The 24895-nt window shown below is 42.9% G+C and overlaps 2 protein-coding genes across 9 annotated transcripts in view; both read left to right on the top strand.

The window, feature by feature from the left end:
- Positions 1–12853, top strand: part of macf1b (microtubule actin crosslinking factor 1b) — a 34999-nt gene extending 22146 nt beyond the window's left edge. For 3 of the 4 annotated variants that reach the window (XM_014168276.2, XM_014168270.2, XM_014168271.2), the window contains exons 22-40: positions 471–641; positions 944–1099; positions 1331–1537; positions 1756–1875; positions 2029–2198; positions 2501–2660; positions 2829–3023; positions 3343–3468; positions 4114–4257; positions 4726–4914; positions 5319–5433; positions 6040–6209; positions 6353–6515; positions 6792–6946; positions 7083–7157; positions 7323–7440; positions 7749–7903; positions 8351–8471; positions 10414–12853. In XM_014168276.2, coding sequence (XP_014023751.1) covers positions 471–641; positions 944–1099; positions 1331–1537; positions 1756–1875; positions 2029–2198; positions 2501–2660; positions 2829–3023; positions 3343–3468; positions 4114–4257; positions 4726–4914; positions 5319–5433; positions 6040–6209; positions 6353–6515; positions 6792–6946; positions 7083–7157; positions 7323–7440; positions 7749–7903; positions 8351–8471; positions 10414–10439 — 2736 coding nt within the window. In that variant the 3' untranslated portion in view covers positions 10440–12853. The remainder of the gene's footprint in view (positions 1–470; positions 642–943; positions 1100–1330; positions 1538–1755; positions 1876–2028; positions 2199–2500; positions 2661–2828; positions 3024–3342; positions 3469–4113; positions 4258–4725; positions 4915–5318; positions 5434–6039; positions 6210–6352; positions 6516–6791; positions 6947–7082; positions 7158–7322; positions 7441–7748; positions 7904–8350; positions 8472–10413) is intronic. The other variant, XM_014168275.2, reaches the window with a different exon arrangement.
- Positions 12854–17525: 4672 nt separating this feature from the next.
- ct054 (CT054 protein) lies at positions 17526–24083 on the top strand. 5 transcript variants are annotated; one of them, XM_014163686.2, is made up of 5 exons: positions 17739–17901; positions 18146–18198; positions 20965–22049; positions 22373–22496; positions 22891–24083. In XM_014163686.2, exons 3-5 carry the CDS (start codon positions 21010–21012, stop codon positions 23101–23103), a joined length of 1377 nt encoding a protein of 458 aa, XP_014019161.2. In that variant the 5' UTR covers positions 17739–17901; positions 18146–18198; positions 20965–21009; the 3' UTR covers positions 23104–24083.
- The last annotated feature ends 812 nt before the right edge of the window (positions 24084–24895 follow it).

Here is a 24895-nt window from a genome sequence, read left to right as displayed (position 1 = left end):
CAACCGATTTGCAAAAAGATGACAATTAGTCAATAGGCTATTTCTCTCCTGTGCTGCGCAGTTATGGTGGATGGTAACTAGTGAGTAGATGGTCGTTTGACTGCATACATAAAGAATAATATTTTGTACATAAAAACAATATATATATATATATATATATATATATATATATATATATATATATACAGTTTGAAAGGAAAGTGGGAGACGTACTGTATATGAGTGGATATAGTGGATGCTGAGCAGGGTTCAATCCCCCATTGCAAGGGGATGTGGTCCAGAGTCCGCTGCGTAAACCACAAGGCCTACGCCAAACTCTAACTCATGTGTTAGAGTCTCTTTTAGTGTCTCTTTTAAACGCCCCTCTCAGGGGTCGGGTTAAATGCGGAAGACACATTTCAGTTGAAGGCCTTCAGTTGTACAACTGACTAAGTATCTCCCTTTCCCTTTCCCTCTCTGTACCGCCCCAGGAACTGTGTAACGAGATGGACTCTAAGCTCCATGCCTACACAGACGTGAGGAACGCCATCCGCAGGATGTTGGAGAGCAGCGACGTGACCCGGGGCTCCAGCACGGAACACAGCCTCTGTATCCTGGAGCAGAAGTGGGCTACCGTCTACGGGAAAGTACAGGACCGCAAGGTGAGAGTGAGACTTAGCCTGCTCCCGGATCTACGTGCTTTAGCCAACTCCTCTGACCATTGTTAACATCACATACAGGGTTGTATGTGGGCATGCAGCAATGTTTTAGCTACAGAAAACGAAAAGGAGCATTTCTTACTGGATAAGTTCAGGTAGTCCCTCCCTTTTTCAGTCAGTTTACTTCCAACCCAGATCTGGGACCAGGGTAAGTAACACCGACGAGGGGCCTAAGAACAGGATGATTAACTACAGTATGTTTGTGAACGACCTGAGTAAAAGTGTGGTATCTGTTCTGTTTGTAGGCTAAGCTAACCGAAGGGTTGAGCCTGGCGAAGGAGTTCCACTGTAATGTCCAGGAGCTGCTGACCAGGATGGCCAAGTGTGAGGAGGCCATAGGAGTCCTGCCTGTCCCCAGCTTTGTCCTGGACACAGTCTGTGGCCAGCTTCAAGACCACCGGGTGGGTTTGTGTGTGTGTGTGTGTGTGTGTGTGTGTGTGTGTGTGTGTGTGTGTGTGTGTGTGTGTGTGTGTGTGTGTGTGTGTGTGCGTATTAGCATGCATGTGCACATGCATTTGTGTGTCTATGTGTGTGTGTGTGAGAGTAAGAATGTATGTTTGTGCATATGTGTGTGCATGTGTGAATTATGTCTGCGTGTATATGATAAATCATAGTCTATTTCCCTCCCATAGACTCTGGTGAGTGAGGTGAACTGTTACGGTGAGAAGAAGACAGTGGTAGAGAGTGCAGGCTCCAGGCTGACCGAGCTGAGCAGGAAGGAGGACTGTGACGTGGTTCACAACCTGATCATGACCGTACACGACCGCTACAGGAAACTTCACCAGCGCGCCACAGAGAGGGGCCGTACACTAGAGGACGTCAAGAAGAATGCAAAACAGGTAGAGATACAGAACCATCAGATATTCTCTGAAGTATCGTTTTTTTTGTTGTCATTATTAACTATTCTGTATTTTCCACCCAACATCGTCATTTTTTTCCAACATCCTCTATCTAGTAACTCATAATAACCCTCCAAACAGTTAATGCCTCAGTTTCAAAAGTCCAATTTAGAAGGGCTCTCATGATAACAAGCCTGCAATAACCTCTAATATTTCAGTTCAGTGAATCTTGGCGCCTCCTAGTGGACTGGATGACTGAGGTGGAGCAGACACTGGACACACATAAAGAGATCGCTGTGGACCACGAGGAAATTAAACTGCAGCTCACCGAACAGAAGGTAGGCCTAAAGAAATTATAGCAATAATTATAGCTCTTGTGAATATTTTTCTAGCTTGGAATGTATAATTTAAATCCATTGTTTTTACATCAATTACATATTTCATTGAACTATCCCTTTAATTCCTGTATTTTTCTGTATGTGTGCTCCTAGGACTTCCAGAAGCTTCTGCGCTCGAAGCGACCCATGTACGAGGCCACTCTAAAGAGTGGGCGGGGCCTTCATGAGAGGTCTCAGAGTGCCCAGGACAGACAGCACCTGGAGAACCTGCTCTCTGAGCTCCGGGACTCATGGGATACAATCAGTGGCAAATCCATGGAAAGGTGAGGGACACAATGCACTGATGAGGGAACACCTACAATGATTTAAAACACTGTTCCCAATTCGCTCCCCACCTCTTCCCCTAGGCCTTTGATATCTGTAGACCTGAAGGGATAGGATAGGTTCAATCCAAATAGTTGTGGACTATCCACAATTTTGCTTCCACCTTACAGATTTGCAAACATTGAAGGGATCTGCAAACATCAAAGCCAAGGGTAGGGATAGAGAGTGGATTGTGATCGGAATCAATTTGGGCAACATGGCAACTTTGACAGAGTATATGATCCAATTACATTTTCCACAGGCAACACAAACTGGAGGAAGCACTGCTGTTTTCAGGCAGATTCACAGATGCCCTTCAAGCCCTGAATGACTGGTTATACAGAGCAGAGCCACAGCTGGCTGAAGACGTACCTGTCGGTGGGGAAAAAGACATGGTCAACAATCTGATCGACAAGCACAAGGTCATTTTTTATCCATTCTGTGAATGTGATCCGGTAAGATATTGAGGCTTTCCTATGGACACCATAAAAATGCCTTTCTTGAGGCTTCACCTGTAAACTGTGTGACAGCAGTACAGGGTATGAAATTCCTCTCAAGCTGACATTCTCTTGGACTCTCTTGTTTCTCAGGTGTTCCAGAAGGAGTTGGGGAAGCGAGCCGGGTGCATTAGGACCCTGAAGCGCTCGGTGAGGGACCTGACCAGGAGCAGCACTGCTGATGCCCATTGGTTGCAGGAGCAGATGGACGAATTGGAGGCACGCTGGGAGGACGTGTGTAAACTGTCCGTATCCAAGCAGGCCAGGCTGGAGGCAGCCCTTCAACAGGTAACTCACCATACTGTCTTATTCACATTTTACGATCACGATCACACTGACTTATCTTCAGTGTTATGTTATGTAATTGTCTAGTGTGGACTGGGTATATCAAAGTTCAAATCTCGGATGAACCCCCAGAAATCGTCCAAGACAATTTCCCCCCTCTTGGACAATAAAGCCTATCCTTTCTGAACACTTTACTTAAAGCCTGCAGGTATAATGATTTATGACTTGTTATTAACATGCTTGAGGCTTTATAATGTCTTGTTATGTCTTTCTATGAAGGATGGTGTATCTCATTGTCCTTTCATATGTGTGTCTCTGTCAGGCTGAGAAGTTTGACAGGTTGGTCCACTCCTTCCTGGAGCATCTGGCGGAGGCAGAGAGGGTGCTGAGGTACGGGGTCATCCCTGAGGAAGAGGAAGCTCTGCTGGCCTTCCGCAAACAACATGAGGTAGGTAGACATTTAGGCCTAATATGACTGTAGCCTCCATTATTAAGGTGCATAAATAGCATAATAACAATTAACATCAGGGCTTGTAGAGGTTGCATGATACAAGATATAAAAGCCTGATGCTTTATCTAGCTTTTTATAATAATAATAATAATAGTTCATGGTATTTATAAAGCGCTTTTCAAGAACCCAAAGTTGCTTTAAAATTGTAGAAATGAAAAACAAGAAACTGAAATCAAAACAAAACAATGCCAAACTAAACAAAAGGACAAAAACATGAAACAAAGAGTAGGGTCTGGGCTCAAGGAAGGGAAAAGGTCTGATGTGTCCGTGCATGACTGAGCGAGCAGGTGTTGTGTGTTGTGTGTGAGTAAGTGAAAAATAGTGGGTGCTTGAGAAGAGTGTGTGAGGATAGTGGGGTTAAGGGTAGGCCATGATGAAGAGGTAGGGCTAGACTGAAAGATGGTGATAGACTCAGATGGCCGTGGGAGGTAGTTTCAGTTTTGTGGTTGCCTTTTTAGTTTTACTGACATTCAAGATACCAAGCTACAGGTCATTTTGTATTTACTCATAGTTTTGTATTTTGATGGCATTACCCAGTAGATGGGGGGTGTAATGAGCTCTGTGTTTATGCCCTGCGTCCAGAAGTCAATCACTTCCCTGCGCTCCCAGGAGATGGAGCTAGAGAGCATCCGGTGTCTGAATGAGGAAATCCTGTCCTCCTGTCACCCAGACTCCATCATCACACTCAAGTCCTGGATCAGCGTCACCAAGACCCGCTACGAAGAGGTGAGTCCACTCTTACCTCTTGGGACTTTACGTAGGACAAAAATATAATAACTATGACTTAAGCGTTGGGGCATGCAATTTCTCTAAGGTATTTAAATTAGCCTTTGCGGAGTCGCCAGAAAACACTGACATCCGGTCTTCAGGGATACAGTATTTTACAGCCAAACTTCTGCTTCCCCTAACAACTGAAGTGGCAACTCTGCTCAGGCGTCTTTCTACACCTGCTACGCTTGGTTATATTTACATTGACCATCCCCCACAAAAAAAACGGTGAATGTTTGATCCATTTTGAAGATAAATTATGTTTTTGTTGCTGCTTTGGCAGCCTGTCAGTCAATCTGCAGTCAGTCAGTCTGCAGTTAGTCATTTTCTGTTAGTTGGTCTTGCTGATTCCCTGTAGACAACACAGAATCCAGGTGTGACTTTTTGCTGGTGGTCCCTCTCTCTCTCTCTCTCGCTCTGATTCAGGTGCAGACTTGGGCTCAGCAGCAGGGCCAGAGGATCCAGGCCAGCCTGTCTGCTCTGGAGGTTGAGCGGGAGAAGCTACAGCGCCTACTGGACTGGATCTCATCTGCCGAGGAGGCCCTCAACCTCAGAGACCAGGAGCCACCAGCTGAGAGCATAGAACACAACCAGGAACTCATCGTCCAACACATGGTATAGTACATAAACACACAGTCTCAAACCATATAGTCTCTACAAGCTACAAACCATGCAGAGCACAGAACTAACAAACACAGCTAAACAGTTCCAATTCACACAGTATACAATTACCAAATACATTTACATTTGACATTTTAGTCATTTAGCAGACACTCTTTTCCAGGGCGACTTACAGTTAGTTAGTGCATTCATCTTAAGAGCTAGGTGGGACAATCACATATCACATAGTAAGGACATTTTCCCACAATAAAGTAGCTATCAGCGAAGTCAGAGCTATTAATTAAGGGGGAAAAAGTCAAGTGCGAGTATTAGTTCACAAAATACTATTGATTTTTTTTTTTACAGACTCAAATATTTTTTTGTTAAGACTGTTAATAACTCACTCTTCCTCCCTCCAGGTATTCATGGAGGAGCTGAACCAAAAACTGCCAGAGGTTGAACATGCCACAAAATCCTGCAAACAGAAGCTGATCCCCAAACAGCAGGCTTCACCGTGCCGCAAGGCACTGACAAGTAAGTGAAGGGTTAGGGTTAGCAACCACTTGGCTTAGGGACTTTGTATTTTATTGAATAACTGTTTTACTTACAGCTCTAATCTGAGCCATATTAAAATGTTGACGTGCGCATTTTTTGAGGGATTATGTCAAGCATGGACTAATTTTACGTTAAAGGCCCAATGCAGTCAAACACGTAATTGTCCTGTGTTTTATATATATTTCCACACTATGAAGTTGGAATAATAGTGTGAAATTGTGAAAATTATGATAATGCCCTTCTAGTGTAAGAGCTGTTTGAAAAGACCACCTGAAAGATTTTGATGGGATTGAGTTTTGGCCTGCCTATTGACATCACCAGGCGGTAAATTACTGAAAAGACTAAAGAGAGTTCCAAACCTCTCGGCAAATAACTGCTCGTTTTCAGTCCCCCCTCCCCCCAATCAGACCACTCCCAGACAGTCCTTGATACATTCTTCCTTGAGAAATTGCTCGTTGCTATTGTTGTATATTTTTTACCCAGAAATGATTTGATATTGATATATATATATGTTAATGTAAAACGTTCCTTGAAGTTTGTATCTACTAAGCTAATTGAGGTATCCATCTTCTGTGTTTGCTCCAGAGAGGAGGAGCACTCTGAAACTCCAGCCTACAGTAGTCCCTCTACCCCTGGAGAACCTGGACCCTCAGACCCCTCAGCTGTGTCAGCTGGTCAGCCACTGGCAGAAACTCTGGCTCCTGGCTCTGGCCAGACAGGGCCGCCTAGAGCAGCACGAGCAGGGACTCCAAGAGGTGACTGACACAACATACTGCCACCTATGTGTTAGCGCTAGTTAGTTAGTTTCCCTTTCAATAGCTTCAAAATCGGACATAAATTACTCGTTGTACAGTGTTAATGTCATTTCTCGCTAATATTATTGATTTTCCACAAACAGATGGAGGAATTTGCGAATTTCGACTTCAACGTCTGGCGCAAGCGCTACATGCAGTGGATCAGCCACCTCAAGTCTCGGATCCTAGATGTGTTCCGAAACATCGACAGGGACCAGGACGGACGAATCAGCAAGAAGGAGTTAATCGACAACGTCCTGGCATCCAGTAAGCCCTGCCCCCATCCCCACTCCCAGCCTCTCAGCATCTGTCACTCAAACCCTACGTTCATTTACTCAACGCCCATTCATTATTGATTTGATGTATGTATAAAACTGCCACTTGGCACTAATGTCCTGGAGAGAATGATGGCCTTACTTAATCAGCAGAAAACTTTGATCAGTCTGTTATTAAAATGTAATTGAAATGTCAACTCCCATCACGGATTCAAAGTCTAAAACTTAAACAAATCCACATGAACAAATCCACATATTACCTTTTTAGAATTCCCCACCAATTCCCTGGAGATGAATGCAGTGGCCAATATCTTTGACATGAATGGGGACGGCTTCATTGACTACTATGAGTTTGTGAGTGCCCTCCATCCCAGCCGGGATCCCTACAGGAGGACGCTAGATGCAGATCAGATCAACGAGGAGGTGAAATGTCACCCAGAGTTGTTTTCATGCCCATGATCTTCAACGGTGTAACAGCATACAGTTCAACGTATTACACCTAACCACAGTTGTGTTTGATGAAAGTTGTCTGACTGACTGACTCCCGTATCTCCCTCAGGTGGGTCGACAGGTGTCTCAGTGCAACTGTCCCAAGAGGTTCCAGGTGGAGCAGATCAGTGCCAACCGCTACAGGGTGAGGGACCTTTAACCTTTGACCTTTTGATTGTATGTAGGTCATTGGAACAAGGAACATGTGTTTAACTGAACCCAGTGAAAACGTTGGTTATAGGGTTGTTAATGCTTTGAGTAATGCCAGACTGTTAAAACCAGTTATGTTTTTTGATGGTCTCTGCTGTAGTTTGGGGATTCCCAACAGTTGCGGATGGTGCGTATCCTGCGCAGTACCCTGATGGTACGGGTGGGAGGAGGCTGGACAGCACTTGATGAATTCCTGGTCAAGAACGACCCTTGTAGAGGTTAGTGGAGACTTAAAGTGCAGTAGGACCGTATAATTCTCAAAAATAAGGTTTTAACTTTTAGTTTATTTTCGTCTTATCTTGGATGTTGTCATTTCATCCAAACCGTTTTGAAGTTTGTTAGCTGGTTATTTAGCAACGTCCAGAAAGCATGGGGACAGCGGCCGTGGGGACCTAAGAAGCACTCTGTAGAGCTCTTTTCCCATGCTTTTAATACAATCCATTTCCACTAGCATTGCATCCACTACATCCTCCAAAAATGAAGCCAGATTCATAATGACCATTGACATCTGTTATTTATTTCACAGTGAAAGGTCGGACGAACCTAAAGATAAAGGAGAAGTACTTGTTCGACAACTCTAGGAGAGGAGGCTCGTCTAAAACCCTGACGGTCAGCAGGTCCAACTCCAGCCTGAGTCTCTACAGCAGTGCCTCGGCTCCTAGCAGCCCCCTAACACGCAAGGTAAGATCCCCTCCATCGTAGTGTACAACCAGACCCAGAAACAGTCATATCACTACCTGTGTATAAGCCTACAAACCAACAAGGTATGCTTACCACTGTAACTTTGTACTAGCCCAAACCAACACACTCTGTTGGGGCAGCAGGTAGCCTAGTGGTTAGAGCGTTGGGCTAGTAACTGAAAGGTTGCTAGCTCGAATCCCCGAGCTGACAAGGTAAAAATCTGCCATTCTACCCCTGAACAAGGCACTGTTCCTAGGCTGTCATTGTAAGTAAGATTTTGTTTTTAACTGACTTGCCTAGTTAGGTCAAATAAAATAAATATATAAAAACAACACACTCTCCTTTGTTGTAGAATGATAGTCCTCAAAGCAATAAGGTAAGCTCACCTATTCATGTCATTGAGATGGCTAGTATCATGGTTAACTCATCTCTAAGCCCATGTTCCAGGCCTTACTGCGGAGGAGTCTCTCAGGCGACCGCTGCATCCGGCCCAGGAGCTCCATAGCTGCTCTGGGGTCAGATCTACAGTTCTCCACTGCGGGGGATGACGATTCTCTTTCACCATCAGGTGTGTACAGTAAATAAACCCTCTGTGAATGGAAATGGACTTGCAATTATAGTGAAGTTCAAATGAGCTGGGCTAGACAATCTGGACCCTCTCTTTCTAAAATGATCTGCCGAAATTGTTGCAACCACTATTACTAGCCTATTCAACCTCTCTTTCGTATCGTCTGAGATCCCCAAAGATTGGAAAGCTGCCGCGGTCATCCCCCTCTTCAAAGGGGGAGACACTCTAAACTGTTATTGACCTATATCCATACTGCCCTGCCTTTCTAAAATCTTCGAAAGCCATACCTTCTCCACCGTACCTTCTCCACTATGCAATCTGGTTTCCGAGCTGGTCATGGGTGCACCTCAGCCACGCTCAAGGTTCTAAACGATATCATAACCGTCATCGATAAAAGACAGTACTGTGCAGCCGTCTTCAATGACCTGGCCAAGGCTTTCGACTCAGTCAATCACCGCATTCTTATCGGCAGACTCAATAGCCTTGGCTTCTCAAATGACTGCCTCGCCTGTTTCACCAACTACTTCTCAGACAGAGTTCAGTGTGTCAAATTGGAGGGCCTGTTGTCCGGACCACTGGCAGTCTCTATGGGGGTGCCACAGGGTTCAATTCTCGGGCCGACTCTTTTCTCTGTATATATCAATGATGTCGTTCTTGCTGCTGGTGATTCTCTGATCCACTTCTACGCAGAAGACACCATTCTGTATACATCTGGCCCTTCTTTGGACACTGTGCTAACAAACCTCCAAACGAGCTTCAACGCCATACAACACTCATTCCGTGGCCTCCAACTGCTTTTAAATGCAAGTAAAACTTAGTGCATGCTCTTCAACCAATTGCTGCCCGCACCCTCCCACCCGACTAGCATCACAACTCTGGACGGTTCTGACCTAGAATATGCGGACGTCTACAAATACCTAGGTGTCTGGTTAGATTGTAAACTCTCCTTCCAGACTCACATTAAGCATCTCCAATCCAAAATTAAATCTCAAATCGGCTTCCCATTTCGCAACAAAGCCTCCTTCACTCATGCCACCAAACATACCCTCGTAAAACTGAGTATCCTACCGATCCTTGACTTCGGCGATGTCATTTACAAAATAGCCCCCAACACTCTACTCAGCAAACTGGATGTAGTCTATCACAGTGCCATCTGTTTTATCACCAAAGCCCCATATACTACCCACCACTGCGACCTGTATGCTCTTGTTGGCTGGCCCTCACTACATATCCGTCACCAAACCCACTGGCTCCAGGTCATCTATAAGTCTTTGCTAGGTAAAGCCCCACATTATCTTAGCTCACTGGTCACCATAGGAACACCCACCCGTAGCATGCGCTCCAGCAGGTATATTGCACTGGTCATCCCCAAAGCCAACACTTCCTTTGGCTGCCTTACCTTCCAGTTCTCTACTGCCAATGACTGGAACGAATTGCAAAAATCTCTGAAGCTGGAGTCTTTTATCTCCCTCTCTAACTTTAAGCATCAGCTGTCAGAGCAGCTTACCGATCACTGTACCTGTACACAGCCAATCTGTAAATAGCACACCCGACTACCTCATCCCCATATTATTACTTACCCTCTTGCTCTTTTGCACCCCAGTATCTCTACTTGCACATCATCATCTGCATATCTATCACTCCAGTATTAATGCTAAATTGTAATTATTTTTGCCTCTAGGGCCTATTTATTGCCTACCTCCTTATTCTTCTACATTTGCACACACTGTACATAGATTTTTCTATTTTTATTTTCTTATGTGTTATTGATTGTACGTTTGTTTATGTGTAACTCTGTGTTGTTGTTTTTGTCGCACTGCTTTGCTTTATCTTGGCCAGGTCGCAGTTGTAAATGAGAACTTGTTCTCAACTGATGTACCTGGTTAAATAAAGGTGAAATAAATAAATAAAAATGATGGCTTTTGTTTTGCGTATTTTTCAGAGGAAGCTGAAAGACTGCCCACATGATGAGGAAGGTATGTCCACAACGCGCATCATGTGAACACTACAGTGATGAGCTCCACTACAGCCTTGGGGTCCAGAGAGAGAGAGAGAGAGAGACCAACAAGACAAGGCCTCAGTCACAAACTCCACAACCTTCAGAAGTGATACAAAAGGGCCAGATAGACTATTGGACACTGTGTTTGCAGGCTCTCTGGAGAGCCTCCGATTGGTCAGCTAGGGATCTGGACATGACCTCTGACCTAAACCTGGACATAACCCACTACTCTCCTCTTTGAGTCGTTATATTGATATAGTCATCATTTCGATCATCTGTATCCATATACAACTTCGATACTGGTTTTCCAAATATGACAGTATCCGAGGATAAAGATATTGGAACAGTCTGCATGGATACGATTCGCATGACGGCTATCGGCAAAGCTTACAATCTAGCTCCAACATTTGTTTTACCCTGCACCCTTATAATGATGTCAGGGCAAGCTGCGATCAAGCAACAGTGTGGCCTGAAGCTAAAACCACAAAACTCTACAAGAACAAACACGTGTATTAGCAGCAACTGGATGATCCTTTTCTAAGCTATATGAAGACAGGATTTCATCAGCGACCGTCATAATTAGTTCCTTTATGTTACTGTGTGTACTGCATTTCTCCTTTGAAATAAGTGGGTCTGTAAAATGCGCTCAAATGCAAGTACGTGAAGGTGTGCTAGTAGACCCTGTATTTAGTAACAAGACACAGACCATCCAAAAGATGATGCCAAAACCTACAGAGCCAATGGTTCCATCATCTTTCACCGTTGTAATTCTTTTCCCATGACATAATAGGAAACACTAGCCTGGTCCCAGATCTGCTTGCGCTGTTTCGCCAACAACGTCCATAGGAGTTTGCAAGCCAGCACAAACAGATCTGGAACCAGACAAAGGAAACACTGCTGGCGGGGCCACATTGCTGTTTCATGTTACAACTTCAACCTGAACTGATGCTACACTGTCAGTTAAAGATTTCTTTTTAACGTCCTGTAAGTATTGTTTTAAATGCTACATTTTAAGGTCAAAACATGTATGAAGATGGGCATAGGTCATTATTTTGTTGAGATCATTTTCTCAGGTTTGGTTTTGCCTTTTGATGTTTAAGGGTTCAATGTTTAAGTGGAACATTACTGTGAGATTGTAGATGTACTTTTTATGTTACTGCTGTGTAGTCACTGGAGGTTTTATATGGCGGGACATTTGAATGGTAAGTTGTGTTCTTCACACATGAACTTCTCCTCATGGAATGCACTTTTTCTTTGGTTTGGTTCTGTATGTGTGGGTGGCGAAACTTTTTGTGATTTAATTCATGTAGTTTCAGTGTTTAGGACTAGAGAAATAGACTGGAGTTTATTTTATTTCTGATGAACAACTGTATTTCTATAGGGTTTCACAGGGTGTGGCCCTCCCAAAATACAAAAGTGTAGTTCTCAATGAGATCTTGACTTTCTTTCCTCCATTCTGTCTTAATTCGGACTATTTTAGGCAAACCAACCCATTCATTTATGTCTCTTTCCTCCCTTTGAGCCTAGGCATAAAAGCAAAATGTCCCACCTATAGCAAACGTTCCCCACGTGTGTCTCAAACAATTACACCTCTGCATACAACAACTATCAGACAAAGGATTGATGCCGCTCACCATGACCGTGCCGGTGCTACAATTCATATCAATATTATAAACCCAAAGAAAACTGTATATCATGTGACCCGCGTGTGAAAGTCTACACCCTCAACTCTACCTCAGACAGATGAGGGGCGAGGTGTGAGGCTTGAGGCTGACGATGTCCTAAAATGGACACCATACAAATATTTGGTCTATAGGTGGCATCTGGACTTGTCCCTGCTTAATCTTGTATAGTGCTTGCCTTCTCTATGATTTACTGTATGTCTGGTAAATTGTACCACTGTAAGCAAGTGTGTGTGTGTGTGTGTGTGTGTGTGTGTTACCACTGTTAGCAAGTGTGTGTGTGTGGGTATGTGTTAAGTATGGGTTTTCGTTTTTATTGAGACTGGTCCAAGAAAGGTACAATCTTACATGACAAAAGCAGTGGATTGTGTACTTTACATGTGTGTACACAATAAGGTTTGGGCTTATGCAGTTCTGATTAAGAAAAACAAAAAACTACATTTCGTACTCCTTTGTTCCGATTCATTCCATTGTCATTTTACGCTTCAATGTGAGAATGTTGGGCAATACAGAATCTCAATGTACTGTAAAACACAATAGCCAGATTCCTCTACTGCTATGCACCCCTATCTTTCTGTACTGTACATGTCAATTTCTATATCCAGCGCTTGTTCTGGTATCTAATTTAGGAACACTGTAGAAGAATGAAACTAATAATGTTTTAAGTCCATTGTAAAATAAACCATTTGTAATGAAATTAAGAACATTTTTCATATTTTATTGCACACTTTTTTTAGCTTTGATTTCCTATCATTTATTTTTGACCTTGAGACATCCTCACTGCTACATTTAAACACATGGGGTTCAAAACGTTGTTTTTAACACAAATATACCATGTTCTCATATTTAATTGTTACAGAGAAGTTACATGTAGGCTCATAATGTATGTATAGTATACTCTATGTACTCTGTGAAATAATTTAGAGACAGGGAAACATCCTGATACCATCAGCTAGCATGAACCGGGTGCTGAAGGACGCTGGTCACGATACATACATAAAATCAAGGAAGAAGCTATCCTTAGTCTCAAATGATCATGTCTTTTGTTCCTGTACCTAATAAGAGTGTAGAAAGAACAACATCTAACATAATTCCCAGGTGGTCATCTTACTCTGTAACCTTTTTGTTTTTGCTTTCTCCAAACTAAGACCCTTCATAAATGTCCAACTTCCTATTAATACATGTCAGCCAAAACGCACAAATATGTATTGTTGCAAAATGGAGCCACAAGACCCAGCAGAAAGAGAGAAGGGGAAGAAAACGGTCAATTGTGTTTCCACACACACAGCCAGCACCAACTCAGGTCATGAAAGTGACCTGCTTGACTGGCTTGGCCTGAAGTGAAACCATCATAGAGTCCTGTGACTGGACTTGTGTTCTGTAACTGGACTTGTGTCCAACTCGCAAGTGCCCACCAGACCTGGGTTCAAATAGTATTTGCTTTCTCTCAAATACTTTGATCAAGGGCTCTATTCAATCTGTAAAGCTGAAGCGTTCCAGTGAACGTGCCCAATGAGAGCAAATGAGAGCAAATTCCTCCAGGCCAACCATGGGCTCCTTCAACTGCACAGTCGAGTGTGAGCTTTTTGTCCTACTTGGCAGACTCAACACTCTCACTGTGCTGATAATGAAGTAAAGAACAGTCAGAACAATGCCTTGCAGCTTGGATCCCGTCCCAAAGACGGGAAAGAGCTAACTTAATGAGAGACCAGTGAACTGTGTTACTGAGGATGGTTAACGATTCACAGCCGAACACTGCCTGGCATCCACCTTAATCCCATGGCTATACGGCACATGAATCTGACAAACCATCCTGGATTACAAAAAGTAAATCTGAGCAAATGTTAACAAAGGCATTTTTGTAACTCTAGAACTTTATCAGACAAAAAGTATAAGCCCTGCATGATAGGATAGGTTAAGCAAGGGTGGCGGGTGGGCAGATGTATGTGGGAGGGTGTGTGGGAGGGTATGTTGGCGGAATGGGGAGGGCTCAGGGAACAAACGGGGTTGTTTGTTTATTTGTTAATTTTTTGTTTTGGGGAATTCGGAGCAGCTTTAATTTTGTAAAAATGCATGCTAAAAACGTCAAAAATAATAAACAATATGTTTTGGTAACTCCAGAGCTTCACCAGCAGAGAACAATTAAAAGTATACGCCCTGCATTAAAATCTTGTGAAATATAAATGTGACAAAGAATGTTGACAACAAATGTGCAGAGGTAACGGATGCGTGCAGGATTATTATTTATTTTTTCTACAATGTTGGTTTTGGGGTCAGTAACTCCCAACACTAAAAATGTGATAAGCTTGGTAGTGTGGGTGTTAACCCTCTTTCAAAGATGGTTAGAAATGTTCTCTCTTTGGTGGCAGGTTCAGATGATAGACACTCAGTAAAATGCATCTACTGTAAGGATGCTCAAGTTTTAGTGAATAAGCATCAAATCAGGGTGAAAATAATTTGAGGAAATGTTCAGGAGAGTAATTATCTGGCCTTAATTGAGTAGAGGAGGGGGGTCGAGATAGGTGGAGGGGTTCTCGTTCTCTGCACTCAAATCAACTCCCATCTAATCAAGCTCCAGGCCAATCAGGCCCATTCATTTGACATCATGGAATTTATGCTGAACAAAAGCTACTCTGCATCCCACCCTTCTGAAGTCAAACATCCCAATCCGCTGTCTGAAGCCGTCGTATGGTTGGCTAAGCTACACTACACACCCAGCCTTCCAACCATTAGGGAGGGCATAACCCTGCTACTCCGCCCTACCTCACTTCCACAGCCACCCAACTCCTCTCCCCCTCTCTAGCCTCTGTAGCCCAGGACATTGGCTCCCTGACTGGACCCCTGTGAACCAAAGTGCAGCGAAGCCCTCCCGAGTCACGTGACATTCTGGTACAGTAGTTATAGACACAAAGCACCATCCCACTGTTATTTAACAGACAGACACATCAGCAACCTGCGCAAGGTCGCTCCAGACCATTGTGTATCAGCACGGCAACCTCACACACACATACTCTGTCAGAGGACCATCACATCGCGCTGTGGGACTCAAACACCGGCAGCCAACATCCATCAACTGCATCCAACTCTGTCTGACTGAGAGGAAGCTTACAGAGTCAGGTAGGCGCTTCCTGTTAGGTGTTTCGGTCAGGATTGGAAATGTGTCATTAGTAGGTCAAGAACTACAATATCATGTTTTGAAAAGAGTTGCGTTAAGTGTTGACTCCCATCATGCTACATGGCCATCTGAGGTTGAGGATCACTGGTATAGGTATATAATGGGGGTGGTATTTTTCCTGGTTGCTTATTGAGCTATAAAATACTCACTTTTATTGTACTGTCTTTCTCTAGATTTTATTTGACCCATGACAATTACTTTTCAGGCATGCCTTACTATCATTTATCAAGTTCCCATGGTAATTGGGATGGACTAACAGAAGCATATTTGACTGTATTTGGAGGAGAAATGACGTAACATTTTGGATTGAGAGATGCAACAAGTTAATCAGGTCTCTATAAAGATAATTGAGGACCTTTCTATTTTTCTTACTTTACCGTGCTGTACTGTATGTATTTGCAGGTGTCCCAAACTAACCCCATCTTACCTAAGACACCATACCTCATAGGATTTAAATGTCAATTTGCGTTAATTAGGTTGTATACCCCCTTTTCTAGCAATTAGTGATACAGTACAGTATATCCAATATGAAGTTTGGTGTTCTTTGTTTTTTCTTCTTCTAGCAAGTAATCTGTGTGAAACTAACTTGACTGCAATTATTTCCATGTCTTATTTTACAGTGAACAACATACTGAAACTTTACCAAGGGTTGCAAAAGGAAGAAAAAGATGAATGGTATTTTTGTCACCATGATTATGGCTGGAGATTGGTTACAGCTAAACAATACCAAACTAATTGAAATGGGTGAAATACAGTATAGATGATGTTATAGCTTTTCCTTGGAATACATGGGGTAGTTGAAATACAATTTCCATTGCATTGCATGTTCATGTAAAATGCAGATTAATGTACTTTCTCATCAGTCTTCATATCACTTTGTCTTTCTCTTGTATAACTGTCTGCACTACTTCTAATATGAGGTGAAGGAAAAAAACGAAATCAGATGCTTTTTGCACCATCTACTGGTCTACTGGCAATGTACCGTATATTCAATAGCGTTTTAGTAGTACCATATGCCCGCGTAAGATTTTTGTTGATTTCTACTGAAGATTTATTGTGAATGGTTAAACAAAAATGACTTAGTTGAATTACTTGTTTCATAAAACAGAGTTTGCTACACTGATGTGTGATTTTATAAATGGATGTATTTTGCCAAAAGTGCACTTCACAGCCAATTCTTCACTGTGAAGAAACACATGTTCACTACAGGCTGCACCACATCTGTTTTTTGGCAAAAAACAAAACAAGTTATAAGAGATTGAGGAAATACCTGCTGTTTCCTTTTTTCTCATTAGACTGGTTCATGGTGCTCCAGCTAGATAATGCAGTGTTGGATCCAATTTCACAGCCCAACATTCATCTGAATCAGGAGACAATCATTAGACCAGAGCAAACTAAAGCAAATGTTAGCTGACTGAATCCCACTGTGAGAAAAGGTTTGAGGCATGATGTACTCCAAACAAAGCATTGTCGACAACGTTCCAGGTAAACGCTGCAGATGCCAGCTCAATTGGAAATTACCTTTAAAACGTCAAGCGCGCTGTAATACGGTTTCGGATTGAACCCCGGCCAAAATCGTGTTATGTCAAATGAACAATTCGAAAAGATCAACAGCGCAATATGATTGTGACAACATTATATAGGCACCATACTAGAAGGTAGAACATAGAGATAAACACATGGATTAATCTCTATGGGGTAGACACATTTAATGACTCTCCAAGGACTCAAGGCTGTTGGAGAGAACATGGGACTTTGGGACAGGAAGAAGATTGAGCAAACAAGTAAATCTTGCCTTTTCATGTGTTTTGGGTGTGTTGTATTACAGTAAGGTCATCGACATTACAGATACACAAAGTGGTCAAAGTAGCATATTACTGCATTATCCTTTGAGTAGGTTTCTCAGGGGCAAAGTAACAACTTGTTTCATCATCACCCTTTTAGGTCACTGCAACATTCTCCTAAAACCAATCTGGAGTAGTCAGAACTGCACTCTAACATTCAATTATAAATACACAGCTTCTTATGACTAGTGTGTAGTAGTGTACTAGGCAGCTGCCCCTCTCTCTCTCTCTCTCTCTCTCTCTCTCTCTCTTTCTCTCTCTCTCCCTCTTTCTCTCACGTTACAGCCAACATTTTCTGTTTAGGGGTGGCAGAGCCAAGGTCATATTTTCATGGGGTGGAAGAGAGGGGGAGGATACAAGTAGTTGACCCCCCCTGCTGCTACTGAAGCTTGCTCTAGTGCTCTAGGGGCTGCAGGGAGGCAGAGCGGAAGAGCACACGGATAAATCATTTTGGAAAGAGGCTCCTTTAAAACCAGAGGGATTAGGGTGTCATAGAGATCAGGAGCCTGCGCACTGCCTGTTCTGTCAGTTGAATGGGAGACACGGAAGTCACGTGAGTGTGTGTGTGCATGTATGTGAGAGTGTGTGTAAGAGAGATAAAGACGGGGGGAGGGAATATGAACTGAATGGGCACACATGCTGGCTGATGTAATAATGCTCTGATCACAACGGAGTGAGAAGTTACTCAAGAGAGAAGTAGATATTATAGGTAGTCCTACTCCATCACAAGGTAAGATCCTGGTTAGACAATAATTCCACAAGCCTCTGTAAGTCCATCTGCTCCACACTGAAGCTGAGCCAGTTTGTTAATTAGGCAACATGGGATGTGAAAATAGTCTAACCAGTGGTATTATTGGTTTGACTATTTCCTCATCACTCACATCCCATGTTGCCTAATTATCAACATGTCTCATCTACAGTGTGGAACAGATGGACTTAAAGAGGCTTGTGGAATGATTATCCCTTCCGTGTAGGATGGATTCAAGCTGAAGAAGGACCTAGAAGAGAGGAACTAGGGAGAGTTACTGTGAGTGTACAGTAGTTCTGTAAACTCTAAGTTTGTGTGTGTGTGTGTGTGTGTGTGTGTGTGTGTGTGTGTGTGTGTGTGTGTGTGTGTGTGTGTGTGTGTGTGTGTGTGTGTGTGTGTGTGTGTGTGTGTGTGTGTGTGTCGGTATGTATGTAAATAAAAGCAGTGTTTCTCTCCATACACTGAGTGAGGTGACTCATCAACTATTCAGTTACAGATGTTGAATTACAGGGAACTATGAATCAGCAGAAGTCACAGTAAGTCACAGTAACACCCTCGTACCATGTTGTACTTCCACAGAAAAAGTGTAGGTTTAGCCTTTGTGTATGGGGCTGTTCTGCTTCTAGCGGGTTTCTGTGTGAAAGGTCAGGTGCTCTGTGCCAGACTCAACATTCAGGGGACGGGGGAGGGAAGGCTGCTGAGTCTGAGTCTTATGGTCACATACTGTATAGCAGACAGGCTGGCTTTTGTAACCAATGACAACGTGTGTGAGAGGAAGAGCCCACCAACACTTACACATAGGTTAACCTTGAGGAGAACCAAGGGAACTATGGAAATGTGTTCATATAATGTTGTCATTGTGCTGATGTTACAGAGCTGAGAATAGGGATTTTAGCAGCACATTGATTTAGTTCTGTGTTCTGGTACAAGGAATAATGTTTCGGTAATTATGCCTTTCAACACCCCAGCAAATATCAGTTCATGTTGTTCATTAGTTTGTTCCAAATGGGGGAGGGGTGGTAGGGTTGGAGAGTAATAAAGGAAATATATATATATATATACTTGTATGTATTTATGTGTATGTATGTATGTATGTATGTATGTATGTATGTATGTATGTATGTATGTATGTATGTATGTATGTATGTATGTATGTATATATATATATATATATATGTATATGTATGCATACGTGTATATATATATGTATGTGTATGTATACCTATATACAGTTGAAGTCGGAAGGTTACATACACTTAGGTTGGAGTAATTAAAACTAATTTTACAACCACTCCAAAAATTTCTTGTTAACAAACTATAGTTTTGGCAACTCAGTTAGGACATCTACTTTATGTGTGACACAAGTAATTTTTCCAACAATTGTTTACAGACAGATTATTTCACTTATAATTCACTGTATCACAATTCCAGTGGGTCAGAGGTTTATATACACTAAGTTGACTGTGCCTTTAAACAGCTTGGAAAATTCCAGAAAATGATTTCATGGCTTTAGAAGCTTCTGATAGGCTAATTGACATAATTTGAGTCAATTGGAGGTGTACCTGTGGATGTATTTCAAGGCTTACCTTCAAACTCAGTGCCTCTTTGCTTGACATCATGAGAAAACCAAAAGAAATCAGCCAAGACCTCAGAAAAAAACCTCCACAAGTCTGGTTCATCCTTGGGAGCAATTTCCAAACTCCTGAAGGTACCACGTTCATCTGTAGAAACAATAGTACGCAAGTATAAACACCATGGGACCACGCAGCCGTCATACCGCTCAGGAAGGAAACACGTTCTGTCTCCTAGAGATGAACGTACGGTGGTGCGAAAAGTGCAAATCAATCCCATAACAACAGCAAAGGACCTTGTGAAGATGCTGAAGGAAACAGGTACAAAAGTATCTATATCCACAGTAAAACTAGTCCTATATCGACAAAACCTGACAGGCCGCTCAGCAAGGAAGAAGCCACCACTCCAAAACTGCCATCAAAGAGCCAGACTACGGTTTGCAACTGCACATGGGAACAAATATTGTACTTTTGGAGAAATGTCCTCTGGTCTGATGAAACAAAAATAGAAATGTTTGGCCATAATGACCATCGTTATGTTTGGAGGAAAAAGGGGGAGGCTTGCAAGCCGAAGAACACCATCCCAACCGTGAAGCACAGGGGTGGCAGCATCATGTTGTGTGGGTGCTTTGCTGCAGGAGAGACTGGTGCACTTCACAAAATAGATGGCATCATTAGAAGGAAAATTATGTGGATATATTGAAGAAACATCTCATGACATCAGTCAGAAAGTTAAAGCTTGCTCGCAAATGTGTCTTCCAAATGAACAATGACCCCAAGCATACTTCCAAAGTTGTGGCAAAATGGCTTAAGGACAACAAAGTCAAGGTATTGGAGTGGTCATCACAAAGCCCTGACCTCAATCCTATAGAAGGAGGAAGGAGGCCTACAAACCTGACTCAGTTACACCAGCTCTGTCAGGAGGAATGGGCCAAAATTCACACAAATTATTGTGGGAAGCTGGTGGAAGGCTACCTGAAACGTTTGACCCAAGTTAAACAATTTAAAGGCAATGCTACCAAATACTAATTGAGTGTATGTAAACTGCTGACCCACTGGGAATGTGATGAAAGAAATAAAAGTGGAAATAAATCATTCTCTCTACTATTATTCTGACATTTCACATTCTTAAAATAAAGTGGTGATCCTAACTGACCTAAGACAGGGGATTTTTACTCGGATTAAATGTCAGGAATTGTGAAAAACTGAGTTTAAATGTATTTGGCTAAGGTGTATGTCAACTTCCGACTTCAACTGTATATATATATATATTTGCACAAACAAATGTGGGATTGGAAGTGACGCAGACAATTACATTGATGGAAGCTACAATTTATCTGCAATATTTAAGCTGATCTACAACCTAAAAAATAATAACTAAACAAACTAAAATATCAGTACACGACCAGTATTATGACAATGTATGTTGTTGCATTTTACTAATGAAATAATGTGCATTGTTTGTGTGTTTCAGGTCCTTTATGCACGTTGTTTACTGGCTGTGCCCCTGCCCTTCACCATGACTCTCCTAACCCACGTGCTGGCATGCCTTTTTGGCATGGGCTCCTGGGTGGCCATCAACGGGATATGGGTGGAGCTGCCACTCATCGTGCCAGAAATCCCAGAGGGTTGGTACCTGCCCTCTTACCTCACTGTGCTCATCCAGATGGCCAATGTGGGGCCCCTTTTCGTCACCCTCATGCACCGCTTCCGCCCTGGCAAGCTGGACGAGCGGCCCGTCATCTACTCCATAGTGGGCCTGGGAGTGGTCGCCACCTTCCTCCTGGCCTTCTTCTGGAAGCACACGGTGCCCCTAGCGGGCGCTACGCATAGTGTCCCCCTCCTAGTCCTCTGCTTCCTACTCTCTGTGGTAGACTGCACCTCCTCGGTCACCTTCCTGCCCTTCATGATGCGCCTCGGGCCCCAGTACCTCACTACGTACTTTGTAGGGGAGGGTGTTAGTGGCTTGGTGCCTGCTGTAGTGGCTCTGGTGCAGGGGGTGGGGGTGGTTCACTGTCGGAATGCTACAGTGGCTAGCTTAGCCAATGGGACCTTAGGGGTTAACTCCACTGTAGGGGCCAGTGGAGAGCTCCAGGCTCAGTACCAGCCCGCTAACTTCTCGGCCCAGGTCTTCTTCCTCTTCCTCAGTGCCATGATGGTGGTGTGTCTGGCCGCCTTCCTCCTGCTCAACCACCACCCGGCCGTGGCCAGGGAGAAGAAGTGCGAGCAATATTTCAACGGAGGCCTGGCAGAGGAGAAGAGCGACCAAGCCCTGTCCCTGTCTCACAGACCTCAAGAGGAGAAGCCCATGATCAGTTCTCCGGATAGCCACCGGAGAGCCCGGCAGAGCTCCTTCGGGACGGGCTTCTACAGTGGGCCGGAGCTGGCGTTCATCTTTGTGGTTCTGGCTTGGGTCAATGCCCTGACCAATGCAGTGCTGCCCTCAGTGCAGTCTTACTCCTGTCTGCCCTACGGGAACCAGGCCTACCATCTAGCGGCCACCATGGCAGCCGTAGCCAACCCCGTGGCCTGCTTCATCGCCATGTTCCTGCCCTTAAGGTAAGCCCAACACTGGATTAGCATAACTGACTGATTAATCATTTGCTGAACATAGAATCTCAGATCTATGCAGTCACCAGTGAAGGCTGTTGAAGGTAGACATGGGGAGGAGTCATTGTAATGGCTGGAATAGAATGACTGGCAGTCATTGAATCAAGTTGATTTCTATAAGAAAATACAGAATAAACAGCATTAAATAACATTGCAGTCTCATCCTAAAACATACAATACTTCAGCGGATCATTCACATAATCCAAACACCTTGAATATTCCAACCCACTTCTTCAACTCACCTTGTTGCTCTTCCTTGTTCTTTTTTTTAGGTCATTGGTGCTGATTGGGCTTCTGACAATAGTTGGGACAGGGTTTGGTACTTACATCATGGCCATGGCTACACTGAGCCCCTGTCCTCTACTGGTCCACAGCGCCTCAGGAACCACACTCATAGTAAGGCTCTTTCTGTTATTACGTCATGGAATAGAGAAAATACATGTGTTACGTTGCAAGATTGCTGATAACACCTGAACACAACATTACTGTCAATTTGATTTCATTGGGCAATTGAAAACGACATGTTTCTTAGTGAAAATGGGATGTTTGAGGTCAGACAAAGGCTTCCTAAACAACAGTAAACATTCAAACTCATGTCCATGCTGCTCAGTATGCAGTTACAACTGCCAGGTCACAGCTGTAAATGAGAACTTGTTCTCAACTGGCCTACGTGGTTAAATAAAGGTGAAATAAAAAAATAAAAAAATTATGATCCTTTAATGTACTGTGAGTATTGACACAATTCTAGTATTTTGTTTGTAATGTAATGTCTATCTACTCTCTGTTGTAGGTCATAGCCTGGGTGTTGTTTGTCCTGACCCTCTCCTATGTGAAGGTGATCATTGGGGTGATCCTTCGGGATGAGGGTCACAGCGCCCTTGTCTGGTGTGGAGCGGTAGTGCAGCTTGGCTCCATGCTGGGTGCCCTGTCCATGTTTCCCTTGGTCAGTGTCTATGGACTCTTCAAATCAGGGGACCCTTGTAACACCAAGTGCACAAAGTAGGGATCAAGATGTGGCTTACTGTTGAAACTCACTGTAGAAAACAAAAATGGTTGACACTGGAAATATATCTTTCATCATGCGAGTTTGCCTCTTTAAACTGATTTTGAGGTATCTCGTCTGTTGCGTAAGCAATGAAATATCTCCCTATGGTTGCGGAAGGATCTCTTTGAAGCACATCCTCAGATTAGGAACTAAATGGTACCAAACCGCTTGTGTTTGTTTACCGTTGAATTAAGTTTCAAAACGTTTTGCCTCAGATGTAGGGCCTTAATTTGATCACCCTGTTGCGAGACAGATTTTTCTGAAATGCAGGAACTTTAAAAGGTATAGTGTATTTGAGGTTTAAAAAGGCTTCTGAAGTTTGCAATTTCCACTTTGACATTTCAGACTTAATTTTCCCTTGCGAAAAATGTATCATCCCCTACAAAAATGGCCATTAATTATAATCCACATAAGAATTCAAATTGCCTGTTGCTGCAGGATTATTTTCCTGCTATAGCAAACTGGCTCAAATGAAGATCCTACATCTATACAGTGTGCCCTAATGAATACGACTCAGTATGCCTATATTGAGGTTAAACACCGTGGGAGGCCAGCGTATTGATGTCTCAGACTAGACTTTCACTGTTACAAAGACCACAAAGATGATCCAATTTTATTGCTAAGCTTTTTACAATTCTTCTTTAAAAGAAGATGAATGCCTTTTTTTGCTTGAAGGGTGATTAAGTATAGTGTTATAAAAGTGATGATTGGAATATGTTACTGGGACAAAACAGTGTCTTCATTTTTGAGTTTCTAGTACTGCAAATGTCAACCAAAAGGTAATTTATGTTCATTCTTTACCAGTCTATAATTTATGGGGGTTTTTCAAAACCAAAGTTTGTGTTACATTATTTGTATATGACCTTACTGCAGTTATAATGTAATGCACTGTAATTATGTATGGCTCATGTCAATTAAAATGTATATTTATATACTTATGTTTTGTATTTCTGTACTAATTGCTGGCCTCATTATCAACTTTCTGTGGTTTATTTATCACCAGCATGGATATAAAGCATCACTGTAATCTTAATCATACTTACAGTTGTAGTCGGAAGTTTACATACACCTTAGCCAAATACATTTAAACTCAGTTTTTCACAATTCCTGACATTTAATCCAAGTAAAAATTCCCTGTCTTAGGTCAGTTAGGATCACCACTTTATTTTAAGAATGTGAAATTTCAGAATAATAGTAGAGAGAATGATTTATTTCCACTTTTATTTCTTTCATCATATTCCCAGTGGGTCAGCAGTTTACATACACTCAATTAGTATTTGGCAGCATTGCCTTTAAATTGTTTAACTTCGGTCAAACATTTCGGGTAGCCTTCCACCAGCTTCCCACAATAAGTTGAGTGAATTTTGGCCCATTCCTCCTGACAGAGCTGGTGTAACTGAATCAGGTTTGTAGGCCTCCTTGCTCGCACACACTTTTTCAGTTCTGCCCACAAATTTTCTATAGGATTGAGGTCAGGGCTTTGTGATGTCCTTTGTTGTCCTTAAGCCATTTTGCCACACTTTGGAAGGATGCTTGGGGTCATTGTCCATTTGGAAGACCCATTTGCAACCAAGCTTTGACTTCCTGACTGATGTCTTGAGATGCTGCTTCAATATATCCACATAATTTTCCTACCTCATGATGCCATTTATTTTGTGAAGTGCACCAGTCCCTCCTGCAGCAAAGCACCCCCATAACGTGATGCTGCCACCCCCGTACTTCACGGTTGGGATAGTGTTCTTCGGCTTGC

Source organism: Salmo salar, chromosome ssa02, assembly GCF_905237065.1.
Source record: "Salmo salar chromosome ssa02, Ssal_v3.1, whole genome shotgun sequence".
NCBI classification, from domain to species: domain Eukaryota; kingdom Metazoa; phylum Chordata; class Actinopteri; order Salmoniformes; family Salmonidae; genus Salmo; species Salmo salar.
Note: the sequence above shows the minus strand (reverse complement) of the source record. Positions and strands in the feature narration are given on the sequence as shown.